We start from the raw sequence: 18265 nt of genomic DNA, 5'->3' as shown, positions 1-18265 counted from the left end.
TCCTGCTACTGGTGAGCTAAATTTTACTACTGGGTTTAGGTAGTGATAACCAGACACTCTATTGTAAAGTTTATCTTCCTCTTTATAATTAGCACACGATCTGCAGGATGATACTTTGAGACCCTATGAATAACCCAACAACCTTTCAGCCACTGTTGCCAACATCCAGTAATGATCCTTACCTATTCCACTTATTATATCAAGGGCTGCAGAGAAACGGTATCTGTTTTTTTATTCTTACATTCTATATTTGTTATCTGGCATTCTTTTTTGTTCTGTATTAAATACACCAGTATTCCTTTTGATGCTAAAATTGGCTCAAAGTTGACCAGTGGCTGACTCTTATGTCCACTGAGGTGACTCTTTAGTCTTTGAACACTTCCTTTACCTAAACATTCAGGATGTCCAGGCTTTCCTTGTACCTTTCTTGTGCCAGACCTGAAATCAGCCATTTTTTCAAGAACACTAAAACTGCTTTTGTAGTTAAGAGTAGAATTTAAAAACCAAAGTCTATATATAAATGTACTCATTGCTATTGTTTACCGATGTGGGACTCGATCCCAGGACGCCGGGATCATGACCTGAGCCGAAGGCAGCTGCTCAACCAACTGAGCCACCCAGGCGTCCCTCATATGCTGTATTCTTTAATTCACAAAAAAATAATTACTACAACAATAACATAACAACTAACTACCTACTAAAGGTCAAGATTTCTTTGCAGGTCTTCTGCTTGGAATTATTCCACAGAATTTTATTTTCAAACTCTTCTTAATTATTTTCTAAGTGATTATGATTTAAATGGTGTGATAAAAGATGAATAGAGTTTTGCTAAGTATGGGTGGATCCTAGTGAATTTCAGAGGGAGAGAGTATCTTTATTCCCTGGGAGGGTCACCTGGATGGCTGAGTCAGTTAAGCATCTGCCTCAGGTCCGAGAGTCCCACATCAGGTTCCTTGCCCAGGTGGAGGAGGAGGCAGGGTGGGGGGTTAAGGCAAGGGGGTGCTGGAATGGGTGTGTGTGTCTACTTTTCTCTCTCCTTCTGGCCTTCCCCTTCCATTCATGCTGTTTCTCTCTTTCTCTCTCAAGTAAATAAGTAACATCTTTAAAAAAACAAAAAGGACTGCCTTATGGAAAGACTTAGAAAATTAGTAAGAAATGGTGAGTTTCTGCATGGCTGAAACTGTATGGTAGGCGGTAATAGAAGATGATACTAGATACTTACATAATCTAGTTATATGGTTATTCTCCTGTATTGTAAACATTACCTGGCAGTGAATAGTTTTCCATAAGCATGGATCTTAACACTGCTTATTCTGTGTCAAATCTAAAATGTTAGTGTATTATGATTCTGGAGGTAGCCGAAGTACCAAGAATCTGAAAATAAGTGCATTTTTGAAATTCCAGTCTGGACATATGTTGCTTTTAAAAGATAGAACTTAATCCCAGAAATTAAGTTTTACTTTCTTACTCATAAATGTTTTGTAGAAGAACTACACTGGAATTTATCTTGAGGACAGTGATTAAATATTTAAATGTTTTTACGTATGCTGTTTTTGAAGTGTGTGTGTGTGTGTGTGTGTGTGTATATAAAGATTTTATTATTTATTTGAGAGAGAGAGCATGAGCAGGGGGAGGGCAGAGGGAGAGGGAGAGGCAGACTCCCTGCTGAGCAAGTAGCCCAGGACCTTAGGATCACAACTTAAGGCAAAGGCTGGTGCTTAACCTGCTGAGCCACCCAGGCACCCTCTAAGTGTGTGTGTGTGTGTATACTTTTAAAGATTTTACTAATTTGACAGAGAGAGAGAGACCACACAAGTAGGCAGAGTGGCAAGCAGAGGGAAAGGGAGAAGCAGTCTTTCCATTGAGTAGGGAGCCCGATGTGGGGCTCAATCGCAGGACCCTGGGATTGAGGATCTTGGGATCATGACCTGCGCTGAAGGCAGATGCTTAACAACTGAGCCACCGAGATGCCCCAAGTATGTATATTTTTTAGTAAATATTTTTTAGAGCTGTTTTATGTTCGGAGCAAAATTGAAGAGAAAGTACAGAGATTTCCCTTATCCTTTCTGCCCCCCCCCCCATGCACAGCCTTCTGTACTGGCACCACAATAGTACATTTATTGCAGTTGTACATTGACATATCAGTATCACCCAAAGTCCATATTCCATGCCCAGTATTCAGCATTGTAGTATCATACAGAATAGTTCACTGCCCTGGAAATCTGTGCTCTGCTGCTTCATCCCTCCTTCCTTCCCTCTCAGCAACTGCTGATCTTACTGTCCCCATAGTTCATTTTTCCAGAAAGTCATGGCCCCTGGTCTGATGTGTGCTGGCTCTTGCCCAAATTCTGCTTTAACATTTCCAGTCTACTGTTAATCTGTTACTCCTATCTTGTCCACGTATAGCACTGGTTGGTGACATTAAACAGCAAAACTTCCAGAAAAACTCATGACTGTTATATTACATACTCCTGGAGCTCATTTTGAAGATAGACTAGTTTGCATAGAAAGATGATTTTTTGTAGTGTAGTGTTAAGAGATAAGTTTACAAGAGGGAAGCAGGGGCTACATCGGAGACCAAGGAATTTAGCTTGTAATTTTGACAGTTGTTTGAGACTATTTGTTTGGTTTTTGTGGGTTTTTTCCCCCATGATTTACTTGGAATACGTTGTGGTGTTATTTTTTTTTTTTTTCTTTTTTTTAGAGAAGCCAAAGACTGGAGACTTAGAAGATTAGTTAGAATTATACTTAATTGGACTATTTGGTATGAGTTGTTGAGATTTATGAGGATTAGCAGGGCTTCAGGATTAAACTAGAAAGAAAATAATGGATGTAAGGGATATTACAAAACATTTAGTGACCAAGTGTTGGAGGAGAGAGAAGAAAATGGGTAACAGATTTAAATGAGGTGACCAATGCATAATCAATTCATGAAAACACATATAGGAAGGCCCTGAACAAGGAAATTAATTTGGGGGGAAATGAAATTCAATAGGAAGAAGATAGAATTTGCCAGTTGAGTTGAAGAATACAATTTGAGAGACAAGAAAGAACTAGAGATAACAGATCTTGGAATTCATGTACTGAGAAGTAATTGCTGAGACTGAGAAAAGATAGACTCTCCAGTAAAGACCATCTAATAAGAGCAAGAACAGCATGCTAACATGGTCTTGAACATATAGTCCCATTTAGGAAATAGCAATAGGAGATAGAACCAAACAAGGCAAAGAGACAGGTGCCTAAGTGTTGGAAGAGAACCGAGAAAAAACAGTTTAGAAGTGAAGCAGAAAGTTTCCCTCCCCATCACCTTGCTCACTCTCTAAATAAATAAACAAACAAACAAATAAATAAAATACTTAATATGACCAATTTTTAAGGTCAAAATTATTAAGCTGCACTAATGTATTTGGTGTGAATTAATCCTAAAACTTGAGATTTTTCCTGGATGTTCAGTTGTTTCTAATAAGTAGTCTTTGATTTTCTTTTCAAAATATGATTGGAATATCTGAAAGAGAAAAACTCTTGGTTTAAGCATGTCAAAATCATGGATAACCCTGAAAATCATATCTGATGTCATTATAGATATTAGATTGTTTTCCATAAATAGTCATTGATTTTCTTTTTTCTTTTTTTCCTTTTTGAATTTTTTTTAAAGTAATCTCAAGTGTAACACACTCTAGTGACTGAACCAGTCAGGTGCACCTGATTTTCTTTTTTAAATTTTACTAGTGTGTCAAAACAATCTGAAAACCATAGTTTTTTGTTTGTTTTGAGATTTTTTTATTTGATAGGGAGACAGTGAGAGAGGGAACACAAGCAGGGGGGGTGGGAGAGAGAGAAGCAGGCTTCCTGCCAAGCAGGGAGCCTGATGTGGGGCTCGATCCCAGGACCCTGCGATCATTACCCAAGCCAAAGGGAGCTGCTTAACGACTGAGCCACTCAGGTGACCCAAAAACCTTAGTTTTAATGGTTCTCAAAATCTTGAACAACCCCAAAGCATATCTGTTCTTTATAGTTATCTGTTTAAAACCTTAAAAATAATTTTAAAATCAATTTTTAGAAATAAACCTTAAAAACATATTAAATAAGACAATATATATTTATATATATTTTTCCATCCTAAAAAAAGCTGTAAGAATGCCCTTGATAAGTGGACAGCATGTATTCATTACTTTGTATTATATTTTTATTTTCCTATAACTTTTTAACTTAGAGCCATGTCTGCTATATATATTAAATACAGCCTTACTCAAAGAAACCAACTTTATTTCCTCATAGATGCAGAAAAAACTGAGTCATGTAACCAAAAAATTAGCTTTCATTCTCTCTGCATACATATTTCATATGCTTTTACAGTGATTTAAGTGGCAATAAACATGTATTTAACATCATCCAAAGGTATTTCTATATCCTTTAATCTATTTAATTGATGGTTATTCAATAATGTAAAAGAGATAAGGGTAAATTAAAAATATATTTGGTGAGCACTGATTTGCATATTTTTCTTATTTTTAAGTTCAGGATCTAAAGATTTTTCATTAATTCAATTTTATATTAGTCTAAAATCTTAAGATTAACTAAGGGTTTGAAAATTATAACAAGCTATATATTAATCATTATAGGATTATATGACATAGAATCATATATAGGCATTATAGGAATTTATCCCCTTTCTTTTTTTTTTAATGATTTTATTTATTTATTTGACAGAGAGAGATCACAAGTAGGCAGAGAGGCAGGCAGAGAGAGAGGAGAAAGCAGGCTCCCTGCTGAGCAGAGAGCCTAATCAGGGGCTCCATCCAAGGACCCTGGGATCATGATCTGAGCTGAAGGCAGAGGCTTTAACCCACTGAGCCACCCAGGCGCCCATACAAAATTTTTTTTAAAGGAGCTATATTAATATACCCAACCTGTGAAGCTAGTGTAGGAAATTAAAGAAATTTGAGTTCCTGGGGCACTCAGACTGGAGTTTTATTTCTTCAAAGTGCTATGTTTAAAAGGATTTTGTATGAACTTTTTCTATATAATTATATACCAGATATTAAAACTTTAAAGTTTAAGAACATTTTTTTCTTGGTTAACCAAGGTCATTAATTAAACTTGCAGCTAGTCTATGTTTTCCCTTGAATGTACAGGTTGTGGCAAGACCATTGTTTGCCTTAAATAAACAGTACCTTCAAATCATAACAAGTAAAGAAATCCTAGAAGTCTTGGGTTTTATTTAATTTAATGCGGTATAAGCACTTACCATCTTAGAAGATTTTATTATGTCATTTGAAATAGTGTTGTTTCATTTGATTTTATTCTAATTAATACAATCTACAGATAGACATGATATACCAATCTATTTGCTCAAAAATATTTTATATTCATAAAATGGAAAAATTTTACCTTCTGAATAACTTAGAGGATCTAATTATGATAAAGCAGCAAATTTTTAAGGTAGAAGCAGGTGCCAGTCTATTGATGTTGACCAGCTAAAGAAACAGAAACACTTAATTACCATTAGATTGATCATTGTTGAGTATGTTGGTTGTAAATATATCTACCACAAATTCATTGAGATTCTTTCCCTGAATAGTTGCAATCCAGTTCTCCTCTACTTGCATGTGTGTAGACTTAATGACTCAATTCTAACAAATAAGGCAGAAATAATGGTATGTGACTTCAGAAACTAGGTCATAAAAAGGCACCACAGCTTGCATCTTGGTTGTTGTCTTTCTTGGATTGATTGCTCTGGAGGAAACCAGCTGCCAGATCTTGAGCAGCCCTCTGGAGAGACCCAGATAGGGAGGAACTGAGGACTTCTGACAGTAGCCACTGAGTGAAGTTCACTGATCCTCCACTCTCAGTCAAACCTTCCAGTGACAGCAACTTTGCCAGTATCTTGATTGCAGCCTCCAAGATACATAAACCATCCAGTTAAGCCACTTGTAAATTTGTGATCCACAGAAAAAGATAATAAATATTCATTGTTTTACGCTACTGTGCTCTGGGATAATGTATTTTATAGCAGTAGATAACTAAGTGACTAAGAATTGTGACTCCCAAGGATTTGGAGAGACATTCTTTTTTTTCCCCAATGTCCATATCTTATATAGAAATGGCATTGAATTTTCCTAGTTTTTAAAAAAGCTAAACTTGGGGCGCCTGGGTGGCTTAGTGGGTTGAGCCGCTGCCTTCGGCTCAGGTCATGATCTCACGGTCCTGGGATCGAGTCCCGCATCGGGCTCTCTGCTCGGCAGGGAGCCTGCTTCCCGCTCTCTCTCTCTCTCTCTCTGCCAGTCTCTCTACCTACCTGTGATCTCTCTCTGTCAAATAAATAAATAAAATCTTTTAAAAAAAAAAATTAAATAAATAAATAAATAAGCTAAACTTTCTTGAGGTTTGGAAAACTATGAAATATTCTTTTGTTTAGCTTTTGGAAATCATTATTTCTCTGAATGTGTCTAATTTATAATTAAACTTCTTAACTGTCCTTTAGCCTCAGAGTTCTAAAGTAATATTAATGTACAGTTACTCAGTTATTTAGAGAAATTGAAGAAAGCTGACAACTAAGTCCATTGAATGTTATAGATTTTGTTTCCTTTCATCTTTGCTATAAGAATTTGATTTTTGTAGATATTAACCGGTAAATATTGGGCCCATTCTAAGTAAACGTGAAAAAACCCCAAGTTTTGGATGGGGAAAAAGAGATCTGGTTATTAGTGTAAAGGAGCTCATATCAGTACATTTAAAAATACTTAAACAAGGGGCACGTGGGTGGCTCAGTCAGTTAAGCATCTGCTTCGGCTCTGGTCATGATCTCGGGGTGCTGGAATCGAGTCCCACATTGGGCTCTCTGCTCAGCGGAGAGTCCGCTTCTCCTTCTCCCACTGCTGCTCCCACTGCTTGTACTCTCTCGCTCATACACTTTCTCTTTCTCTCTCAAATAGACTTTAAAAATAAATAAATAAAATTAAAATTTAAAAAATACTTAAAATGAAACAAGAGGGGACTGAGGAGGGAGACAAACTATAAGAGACTCTTAATCTTAGGAAACAAACTGAGGGCTGCTGGATGAGGGGGAAGGGGTAAAGAGATAGGGTGGCTGGGTGATGGACACTGGGGAGGGTATGTGCTATGGTGAGTGCTGTGATTGTGCAAGACTAATGATTCGCAGACCTGTACCCCTGAAACAAATAATACATTATATGTTAATTTTTAAAAATACTTAAATGGAGCACACCCCAATGAGATTGCAGATGCCCTATTGGCTCCCTGTTATCCAGCAGAAATCACATAATAGATCATAAAATCAAAACCCATTTCTACCACTGCTTCTATCTGTGTGGAAGCTATTGTTCCTGTGTCCAATTAAAGTCAGAACCAGAAAGAGGCTTTACCAAGAATCAGATTCACTGTGCAAGAGCCATATTGCTCAGTCAGTTACATGAGGAAAGGTTAACTGGACTCAAGGGCCCAAGTCTCAGAAAAGGTACACTTGTAGGTTGTGTGTTTGAGTCTCATTTCAGACCCAGAAAAGCAGCATATTAGTGAAATTTCCAGAAATAAACATCAAACAAGGAGTCAGAAATACTTAGTTTGTTATTTGCAATGTTGTTTGTGTTCTTACATGTAAGAGAGTCAGCTAATTGGCTAAGTAAAGGGAAAACTAGAAATAGTCTCATTTAAATTATTTTGTGGGTAAACTGGTTAGCTGACAGCTACAGAAAGTTCAGTTTGGGTATTCTGCCTTGTGTGGGAAGCCTATGGATATCAAAGAAATCACCATTTTAGTTGTTTTAAAAAGGTATTTAAGCTGTGTAACATTTCTAAGGTCTGCCAGTCTTCTTCAGTCAGCACTGCTACCTTAAGCCAGAAATGCGCCATTTCTGTCATCGGAATTTCTTCCTTATCATTAAAAAAATTTTTTTTGGAAGCAACCAAATGTTGCATAATAAGAGAATGGCATGCCTAGTCAATGGAATATTATGCAGTCTCTAAAAATGTACTAGGATATGTACATAACAATGTTCACTACAAGATTATAATACTGAAAAGTTGTGCATAGAAAATGTCCAACAGTAGGGAACTATGAGTTCAACAATAATGCATAATACTGGGCAACCGTTAGAAAGAATAAGCAGATATGTATGGATTACATGGAAGGATGTCTATAATATGATGAGCACTTACTGTGTGCCAGAGTATTATGTGATCTATTTTTGTTTCTTAAGAATACATTATTGAGGGGCGCCTGGGTGGCTCAGTGGGTTAAGCCGCTGCCTTCGGCTCAGGTCATGATCTCAGGGTCCTGGGATCGAGTCCCGCATCGGGCTCTCTGCTCAGCAGGGAGCCTGCTTCCCTCTCTCTCTCTCCGCCTGCCTCTCTGCCTGCTGTGATTTCTCTCTGTCAAATAAATAAATAAAATCTTAAAAAAAAAAAAAAAGAATACATTATTGAGAGTTGCAGAGTGGCTCCCTTGATTAAACTTCGACTCTCCATTTTTGGCTCAGGTCATGATCTCAGAACTGTGAGATGAGCCCCCCGCATCTGATTTCACACTGAGTAGGGAGTCTGCTGGAGATTCTCTCCCTCTTCCCCTGTGTCCCCATTTCCCTCACATGTATGTACATGTACTCTCTCTAAAGTGAATGGATAAGTCTTTTTTGAAAAAATGGTTTTTGGAGGTATGTTTATATATAGAAAAAGATCTGTTAAAGAGTTTATCATCAAAATTCTAATGAAAAGATTACCAAAGAAGAATTTTATATCTTCTATATTTTTAGCGTTTTTTTACAATGCGCAGTATACTGTTTTTGTAATTGAAGTTTATAGCATTTATAAGAGGTTTTAGCAACATGGAAGTAGTTTTATGATAATGTTAAGTGCAAAAGTGAGATATAAAACTTCGTATCTAGTAACACAACCATGTTTCTTTCAAGTGTTTTTAAAAACACAAATATGGGGCAGCTGGTGGCTCTGATGGTTAAGTTCTGCCTTCGGCTCAGGTCGTGATTCTGGGGTCCTGAGATGGAGCCCCACATAGAACTCCTTGCTCAGCAGAGAGCCTGCTTCTCCCTCTCCTACTCCCACTGCTTGTGCTCTCTTTCTCTTAAAAAAAAAAAAAATAGAATAAGTCAAGTAGACAAGCAGAGAGAGTCAAGTATCATATGGTTTCACTTACTTTTGGAGCATAAGGAATAGCATGGAGGACATTGGGAGATGGAGAGGAGAAGTGAGATGGGGGAAATTGGAGGGGGAGACAAACCATGAGAAACTGTGGACTCTGAGAAACAAACTGAGGGGTTTGGAGGGGAGGGTGTGGGGGGTTGGGTAAGCCTGGTGGCGGGTATTAAGGAGGGCACGTATTGCATGGAGCACTAGGTGTGGTACATAAATCCATGAATTTTGGAGCACTGAAAAGAAATAAAATAAAATGGAAAAAATACATAAAGTTTTCAAAGAAAAAAGAAAAACAGAGTTGTTTCAGAAGGAGACTTAAGGTAATTAGAACTTTTTTTTTTTTTTTTTTTTTTTTTTTTTTAGAGAGAGAGAGAGAGCAAGAGTGCATGAACAAGTGAGCAAGTAGTGTGGAAGGTGCAAGGGGAGAGAGAGAATCTTGAGCAGCCAATGCAAGGCTCTGTTTCATGACCCTGGGATCATGACCTGAGCTGAAATAAGGAGTCATTTGCTTATCTGGCAGAACCACCCAGGATAGGTCTTGATCTCAAAGTCAGGAGTTCAGGACCTGTGTTGGGCTCCTTGCTGGGCATATGGAGCCCACCTAAAGAAAAAAAAATGTATTCCCTTCTGTAGGATTATTTCTTGATTACTCACTATTTTAACAGAGTTAGTATGTCTTAATGTGTCTAATCAAAAGTTGACTGTAATTGGTTTCATTTTTATCCCATTTAATATAAACTATTGTATAATCAGTCATAGAAATTGTAATACTGTACTCTGAGAAAGTGAAGTCAGGTTTTTTTTTCATTTCAGGCATTATTTATTTTTCTTTATTTTCTGGGTTAATTTTTGAAGATGTTAACTCGTTTTTCAGAAAATTTGTTAAGGAAAAACAGGTTATCCGAGGATTTGGTAGTTCATAGTCTTGTAATAGTCAATTAGCAAAGAAGTTTTCAAATAGACATATCTTTAATTTTATTGTTTTTCATTGTTATTCGATATTTGGCAAAGTTTGCAGAGAAGCCTTATAGCTAACTACATGTCTAGATTTGATTGTGTCTGTAAGCTTTAAATAAATATATAGGCAGTAAGTATAATTTATGTTCATTCAACTTTTTTTTTAAGTTTTTAAGGTTACATATTTATTTATTTTTAAATAATTTCTGTACCCAACGTGCAGCTCGAACTTGCACCCCCAGGATCAAGAGTCACATACTCTTTTGACTGAGCTAGCCAGGCACTGCTGTTCTCTCAATTTTTTAAATATGCTATAGCCATATTGAATGTGAAGTGATCCAGAACAATTGAGGTCATCATTGGTGAAGAATTCTGAACCCTTGGGGGTGCTGGGTGGCTCAGTGGGTTAAACCTCTGCCTTTGGCTCAGGTCATGATTTCAGGGTCCTGGGATTGAGCTCCGCTTCAGGCTCTCTGCTCATCAGGAAGCCTGCTTTTCCCTCTCTGCCTGCCTTTCTGCCTCCTTGTGATACCTCTCTCTCTCTCTCTGTCAAATAAATAAATAAAAATCTTAAAAAAAAAAAAAAAAGAAAGAAAGAAAAGAATTCTGTATACTTGGATCTTGCTCTCACTTAGTTCTTTAACTATCCGTCCCATAGCACTTTTGTACCTTAAGGATCAAAAGGGACATGTGAAAAAAAAATTGGATACTATAAAGTACTAGACTTATGTCAAGTATCAGGCACTTGGTTTCATCTAAAAAATCTATCCTAAGAAAACCTCCTAATGGAACTGTGACATAGGTTACCATTTTTATTTGGGCTACAGAATATGGGTAGTAAATTTGTCACAGTAAGACTAATAGAGTGGAGTGCTTACTGGTTCAATGACCTTCAGTTGGCATTTACTGCATAATACTCAAGGACGGCATAGTGTGACAGTCTACACTCCTAAATCAGAAATGTTCTTTGCTGTATTCAAGTTGTCTTTTAATTCTTTCTGTCATTTACATTCTTTCCTTCCCAGCTGCCAGATTTGTACTTTAGGAAGGTAAGGTGCAGAAAATGTTTGGGGTAAAATAATAAGAAAGAGACAAAAATTTAGCATTTCTATCATGGAATGAAAAATACTGTTAGTGTACCATACGATATTTGGATGTTTATTTGTATCATTGTATATTTGATAAATTTAGTATTTTTTAATCTGAATTTCATAATTGAGTCTAAATTATTCTGTCATATTACCAAGAAGATGTAACACATATTTGATAATTTTTTATTCTCTTCTTATAGTTTTCAGCATATGATTTCATCCCATCTCCAAAATTAAAGCCCTCTCAAGGAATGCCAGTAAATGATGATTTATGTTTTAGCAGAAAAAGAGTGTCAAGAAACTTATTTCAGAATAGTCGAGATTATAACCCAGATTCTCTTCCTGTATGTGCTGCTGGTAAGTAAAAGGTCCAGGTAATGGACATGTTGAAACTATCTTAAAGGTTTCTCTAACTTAATAATTCCTTTAAGAGCTCAAAGAATTTATAATCTAGTAGACAATTCAGATTCAATAAATATTTGTTAAAGATATGATAGGAATGGGGCACCTGGGTGCCTTAGTCCATTGAGTGTCCAACTCTTAATTTTGGCTCAGGTCGTGATTTCAGAGTCATGAGATCAAGCCCTATGTCTAGCTCTGCCCTGGGTGTGGAGCCTGCTTGGGATTCTCTCTCCCTCTCATCCCATACACTTGTTTGTGCCTGCTCACTCTCTCTCTCTTTCTTTCAAAAAAAAAAAAAAAAATCTAATAAGAATGGACACTTTGACATAATTGTCTCCTAAGGCTCTGGGAGGGTTTCTCACTGAAACCCTTTAAATACTAATGTAAGGCAGTATTTACTTGATCAACAATCCATATTTATTGAGTGTCTCATATGTGTCAGATATTTTACTAGGTACTGGGAATATGGCAGTCAACAAAAAAGGGAAAACTTTCTTCATAATAAACTTGCATTCTAATTGGAGCAAAGCAGACATTAAATAAATGCAAAGCATAGTAGGTTAGATGGTGATAAATGCTATGGAGAAAAATAAAGCAGAGAAGCGGAAATGGAGAAAGGGCTATTTTAAATAATGTGGTGAAAGAAGGCCACATTCAGAAAGAGAATATTTGAAGAAAACCACACAAGTATCGAGAGAAGAAAAAATAATACAGGAAGAGGGAATAGTACAGAATGTAGAACATGTTTGAGAAAGATCAAAGAGGCTAGTTAGTCTGGAATGAAATCAGTAAAGGTTAGAGAAGTAGAAAATGAAATTAAAGAGGTAATAAGGGTCCTTATTTATAAGGTCTAGTGGACTATTTAATGAACTCTGGCTTTTACTCTGAGTGAGGAACATTTTGAGAAAAGAGGTAACATATGTTGCCTTATATTTTCTAGGCATGTTTTGGATGTTCCATATAAAATAGAGCTAAGAAGGGCACTTGGGTGGCTCAGTCAGTCAAGTGTCCAACTCTTGATTTTGGCTCAGGTCATGAATCTCACTGTGGTGATATCCAGTCCCAGGTCTGGGTCCATGCTCAGAGAGAGTCTGCTTGAGATTCTCTCCCTCTTCCTCTGCCTTTCCTGCCCCTGCCCCCAGCATCTCCCTCAAATAAATAAATAAATCTTTTAAAAATAAATAAATAGACTTAAGGAGGGCAAGGGTGAAAACAGGGTAGAGTTGATGGAAGTTTAACCAGGCTAGCAGTGAATGTAGTGAAAGCAGTTAGATACTAACCATATGTCATAGGTAGAGTTGATATGATCTGCTGATGGCTTGGGTATGGAATGTGTGAAAGAGAGAAGTAAAGAGTGCTTGCTCTAAGGTTTTTTGGTCAGAGCAACAGAAAGATGTTTGTCTAAGTAAGTGTTATAGAAAGTAAATATTATGGTAGTTTAAAGGACATGGTCATTGTCATGGGCCATATCAGTTAGAAAAGGCACTGAAGAGGAGGTAATTATAATGCATCTTTTGAGGATGTATATGATATAAGCAGTTAGAGGTGAGTTGTGAGGAGAGCAGAGGTTTACATTAGGAATGGGCTTGGGATATTCTAGGAGCTGTGTAAAGAAGGCATGATTCATTTTAGATGGTAGAGAATAAATTTGGATATGGGGAACCCTTCTGTACTAGGCTCAGAAATTTGAACTCATGCTTATAAGCTATATGGAACTAATGAGAGATTGTTTTCATTAAGGAAAAAAGAAGCTAGGGTGATAAGGTTGGTTATAAATCAAATAGCAATAATCAGGAAAATATGACCACTGGATGTAGAAGATGAAGATAGGGAATAGAAAAATATTTCAAGGGCGCCTGGGTGGCTCAGTGGGTTAAGCCGCTGTCTTCGGCTCAGGTCATGATCTCAGGGTCCTGGGATCGAGTCCCGCATCGGGCTCTCTGCTCAGCAGGGAGCCTGCTTCCTCCTCTCTCTCTGCCTGCCTGCCTCTCTGCCTACTTGTGATCTCTCTCTCTCTGTCAAATAAATAAATAAAATCTTAAAAAAAAAAAAAAAGAAAAAGATTTCAAGATTTAGCACACAGGTAATTACAAAAAGGGTAATGTGATGACAAAACAAAGCCAGTTAGGAAGGAAAAGTGGTTTATAACATAAAGATTTAGTTTTTTATAATTGTTTATTTGATATCCAGATGATATCATTTATTGAAATGTGTTAGCTATGAGTCCAGGAACAAAATTTAGAGAATGTTTTTTACCACAGGAGAATTTATATATTTTTATGCAGTAAAAGTCCATAATATTTTCATACAAAAATGACTGTTAGACAGATTATGTAGTTTTAATGTCTAAGAGAGTAAAAGAAATGCAAGAATATATCCAGTTATGGGGAGCCTGGGTGGCTCAGTGGGTTAAAGCCTCTTGACTTCAGCTCAGGTCATGATCTCAGGGTCCTGGAATGGAAGCCCTCGTCGGGCTCTCTGCTCAGTGGGGAGCCTGCTTCCTCCTCTCTCTCTGCCTGCCTCTCTGCCTGCCTCTCTGCCTACTTGTGATCTCTCTCTCTTTCTCTGTCAAATAACTAAATAAAATCTTTAAAAAAAAAAAAAGAATATATCCAGTTATGCTCATACCATTAGTTAGGATTTTTATAAGGTTCATGCTTTCTCATGCTTTCTGTACTGTTGAGGGCTCTCACCTAGTTGTATAGATTTAAAATAACTGGAAAGTAAGACATCATATAACCTGATGCTAGATTGGATGACATGAATTATATAAGTACTGTAGGGATTTAAGAAAGGAAAAGGTGATAGAAGTGGTGAAGTGGTGATGAAGTGGTTTGAGAAAACTCCAGGAAAAGTTGGGCATGAGCTGGACCTTAAAAAAGGGAGAGGTTTGGGGCACGTGGGTGGCTCAGTGGGTTAAAGCCTCTGCCTTCAGCTCAGGTCATGATCCCAGGGTCCTGGGATCGAGCCTCGCATCGGGCTGTCTGCTCAGTGGACAGCCTGCTTTTTCCTCTCTCTCTCTGCCTGCCTCTCTGCTTACTTGTGATCTCTGTCTGTCAGATAAATAAAATTAAAAAAAAGGGGGGGGGGCGGAGAGGTTTGTGATTGATTGGCAGTGAAGAAAGAGAGGGACTCTTATAGATAGGGCTAAAGTAGAACCAAAGCATGGAGGTGAAAATTACTTTAGAAGGTGTCCAGCACATGAAGGTTAAAGGAGCTTAAAATCAAAGGGAGATAATTTTATAAATCATAAAATTTTAGAACTTATATAAAGGACCCGCAGTAAGCAATAACCTTAACAAGCCAAGGGAAAGAGATCTTGGAAATATGGCCACATAAGCTTGGAAACTATGTGAATGCTGTGTTACATGTTAGGAAACAAACTAGAAGAGTTCTGCAGTATGACATTTTTGTATAATATATACTACAAATGTCAGGAAGAAGGAAAATCAGCCCAGGACACAACAGATGTTGGTGAGGATGAGAAGAAGGGAAATCCTCTTACATTGTTGGTGTGAATGCAAACTGGTACAGCGACTCTGGAAAACAGAGTGGTGATTCCTCAAAAAGTTAAAAATAAAAAATAAAATAAAATAAAAAGTTAAAAATAAAACTATCCTATGATCCAGTAATTGCAGTACTAGATGTTTACCCAAAGGTACAAAAATAATGACTTGAAGGGACACATGCACATTTTATAGCAGCATTTTCATGTTTATAGCAGCATTTTCAACAATTGCCAAATTATGGAAGGAGCCCAAGTGTCCATTGACTGATGCATGGATAAAGAAGATGTGGTATAGGTGTCTGAGGGGCTCAGTTGGTTAATCGGCTCTTAAGGCTCGGGGTGCTGGTATCGAGCCCCTTTGTTGGGCTCCCTGCTGAGCAGGGAGTCTGCTTCTCCCTCTTCCTCTGCTGTTTCTCCTGCTTGTGCTCTCTTGCTCTGTCAGATAAGTAATATCTTAAAAAAAAAAAAACAAAAGAAAAGAAAAGAATGAAATCTTGCTATTTGCAATGATGTGGTTGGAGCTAGAGAGTACTATGCTAGGTAAAATAAGTCAGAGAAAGACAAATACCATATGATTTCACTCATATGTGGAATTTGAGAAACAAACAGGTGAACATAAGGGGAGAAAAAAGAGAAGCAAACCGTAAAACAGTTTTAACTATGGAGAACAAACTGAGGGTTGCTGGAGGATGTTGAGGGGATGGATGGATGTAGAGGGTACTTGTTGGGATGAGCACTGGGTATTATATATAAGTGACAGATCACTAAATTCTACTTCTGAAACTAATACTACACTCTATGTTAACTAACTGGAATTTAAGTAAAAACTTGGGGGGAAAAGAAGGAAAGCAAGGTCTGGAGAAATGTTCCATGGTAAGGCAGCATGTAGAAAGAGTTTTTGTGTATATTTTTCAATATACCTTTCTTTGTACTTTTGCAGTCTCTTCTGTTCTTTAACCCATGATACTAAACAGATATGCCCATAGCAAAAACTGTCCCTTTCTTGCCTACTTAGTTCACTGTACAGTTACTCCTGTAGTTATTCCTATGCAAATGAAATCAATACTTATGAAATTTAATGTATTCATGAAATAAAGTTAATATTTAACTTTAAGAAAAACATTTATGTTTTTCTCTTCCTTCTCTTCAAAGGCAGTACTGGGACTCATCAGACAAATGTTTCTGGGAAGTGTGGACAACTTGGATTTTCACAGATATGTGGGAAAACTGGCAGTGTGGATTCTGACTTACAGTACCTAGGAACAACTAACAGTCATCAAGATAAAGGTTTAATTTCCAACTTTATTTGGATACAAAGATTTATAAATATTATGTAGGATATCCAAGTGTAGCTTATATGTTATTTTGTGTAATTTTATTCATTGCAAAAAACATATATTTTTTTTAAAAACTTACATTTTTAGTAACAGTTTTAATAACATTTTTTCATAACTTACCCTAAAATGTTAGATTGAATAATCTTAATGTAAATATAAGTGGTAGAAATTAGAGGGTTTAGAAACTCATGGTAGAAATGAGCATTTTAATACCAAGTAATTAAAAACATTATTCATTAAAAAGTACTGTGTTAGCAGAAGACAGTTATGTTCTGTAGCATAGTTTTAACTTTTCCTTTTTCCTTTTTGAAAGAGATTATGCAAGTTGAGGGGAAGAGGGAGAATCTTAAGCATTCTCCATGCCCAGTGTGGAGCCACACTGGGTTCAGTCTCACATTCCTGAGATCATGACCTGAGCTGAAATCAAGAGTTGGATGCTTAACTGACAGAGCCACTTGGGCGTCCCAGCAGTTTTACCTTTTAAGGCTGTTGAGAATTTATTAAGCCCCCTGTTAGGAACCATAACTTCTTGACTAGCTGTCATTTCAGATATCTTATATATCTCTAAGATAGAGAACAAAAGGAAGGACTTGAGGCTGACTGTCAGTTATATGAATTTTTGATTTGAAGGGGTTTCTTAAATGTCTGTGTTAAGTAATAGCTTTATCAATTATTATTTAGAGGTAGGATCATATGAAATATTTTTAGAGGTATTTTAATTTTTGTTAAATATCCTTTACTAAAGTTTTTGAATGATAGGGACATATCTCTGTCTTTATTTGTCAATGAAAAGTAATGCTCATTTGAAATCAATAAGGAAGATTTGTTAATATAGTACTTAAATTTTAGCAACCCTTTTTTCTACCCACTACAAGGGCCTTATGACTCCATACAGTTTTTCTTTATGGTGTTATTCCCAATAAAACAGTTCATTTTTCTTAATGAAAGAGATATTTCCTAAATTTTGACTAGATTCCCTGGGGACTTGTGATTAGTAGAAGCAGTGAAGATTCTCTCTGTTGCTTAGTCTGTTCCTGTTTACAATGTCCCCCAAATGATTACATTACCTTTGATAACTACCTCCACTCTCAGTGTTTAATCAGATCTTTGAGGCTCTGGTTTTCTGTAACCTCTCAGAATACCTGTAAGAGCAGTACTAAAGGGATATCAAGTTCTTCCAGAATCAGCATTTAACTTAATAGTAGGTATACATTAAAAAGTCTGTTAAGACCACCACCATGTTGGGGCATGTTGGGTGGCTCAGTGGTTTAAGCCTCTGCCTTCAGCTCAGGTCATGATCACAGGGTCCTGGGATTGAGCCCCACATCAGGTTCTGTGCTCAGATCACCTGGCAGTCATCACAAGTGTACTTCTTAATCCCCATCACCTATTTAATCCACCTCCAAACCTGCCTCCCTTCTGTTTCTTGGTTTCCCTTTTTTTTTTTACCCCCTTTGCTCATTTGTTTTGTTTTTTAAATTCCACATATGAGTGAAATCATATGGCAATTGTGTTTCTCTGATTGTCTTATTTCACTTAGCATAGTACTTTCTAGCTCTATCCATGTCATTCCAAATGGCAAGATTTCATTCTTTATATGGTTGAGTAATATTCCTGTGTGTGTGTGTGTGTGTGTGTGTGTTGTGTGTGTATCTACCACATTTTCTTTATCCATTCATCAATAGATGGGACACTTGGGCTATTTCTGTACTTCGGCTATTATAGATAATGCTGCTATAAACATCACAGTGCATGTATCCCTTTGAATTAGTATTTTTGTATTCTTTGGGTAAATACCCAGT

At 37.0% G+C, this 18265-nt stretch overlaps 1 protein-coding gene across 4 annotated transcripts in view; it reads left to right on the top strand.

The window, feature by feature from the left end:
• Positions 1-18265, top strand: part of TOGARAM1 (TOG array regulator of axonemal microtubules 1) — an 81206-nt gene that overhangs the window by 3421 nt on the left and 59520 nt on the right. For all 4 annotated transcript variants that reach the window (XM_082735233.1, XM_082735232.1, XM_082735231.1 and 1 more), the window contains exons 2-3: positions 11417-11573; positions 16279-16413. In XM_082735233.1, coding sequence (XP_082591359.1) covers positions 11417-11573; positions 16279-16413 — 292 coding nt within the window. The remainder of the gene's footprint in view (positions 1-11416; positions 11574-16278; positions 16414-18265) is intronic.

This window comes from Mustela nivalis, assembly GCF_964662115.1.
Source record: "Mustela nivalis genome assembly, chromosome: 6".
Classification (NCBI taxonomy): Eukaryota; Metazoa; Chordata; class Mammalia; order Carnivora; family Mustelidae; genus Mustela; species Mustela nivalis.
Note: the sequence above shows the minus strand (reverse complement) of the source record. Positions and strands in the feature narration are given on the sequence as shown.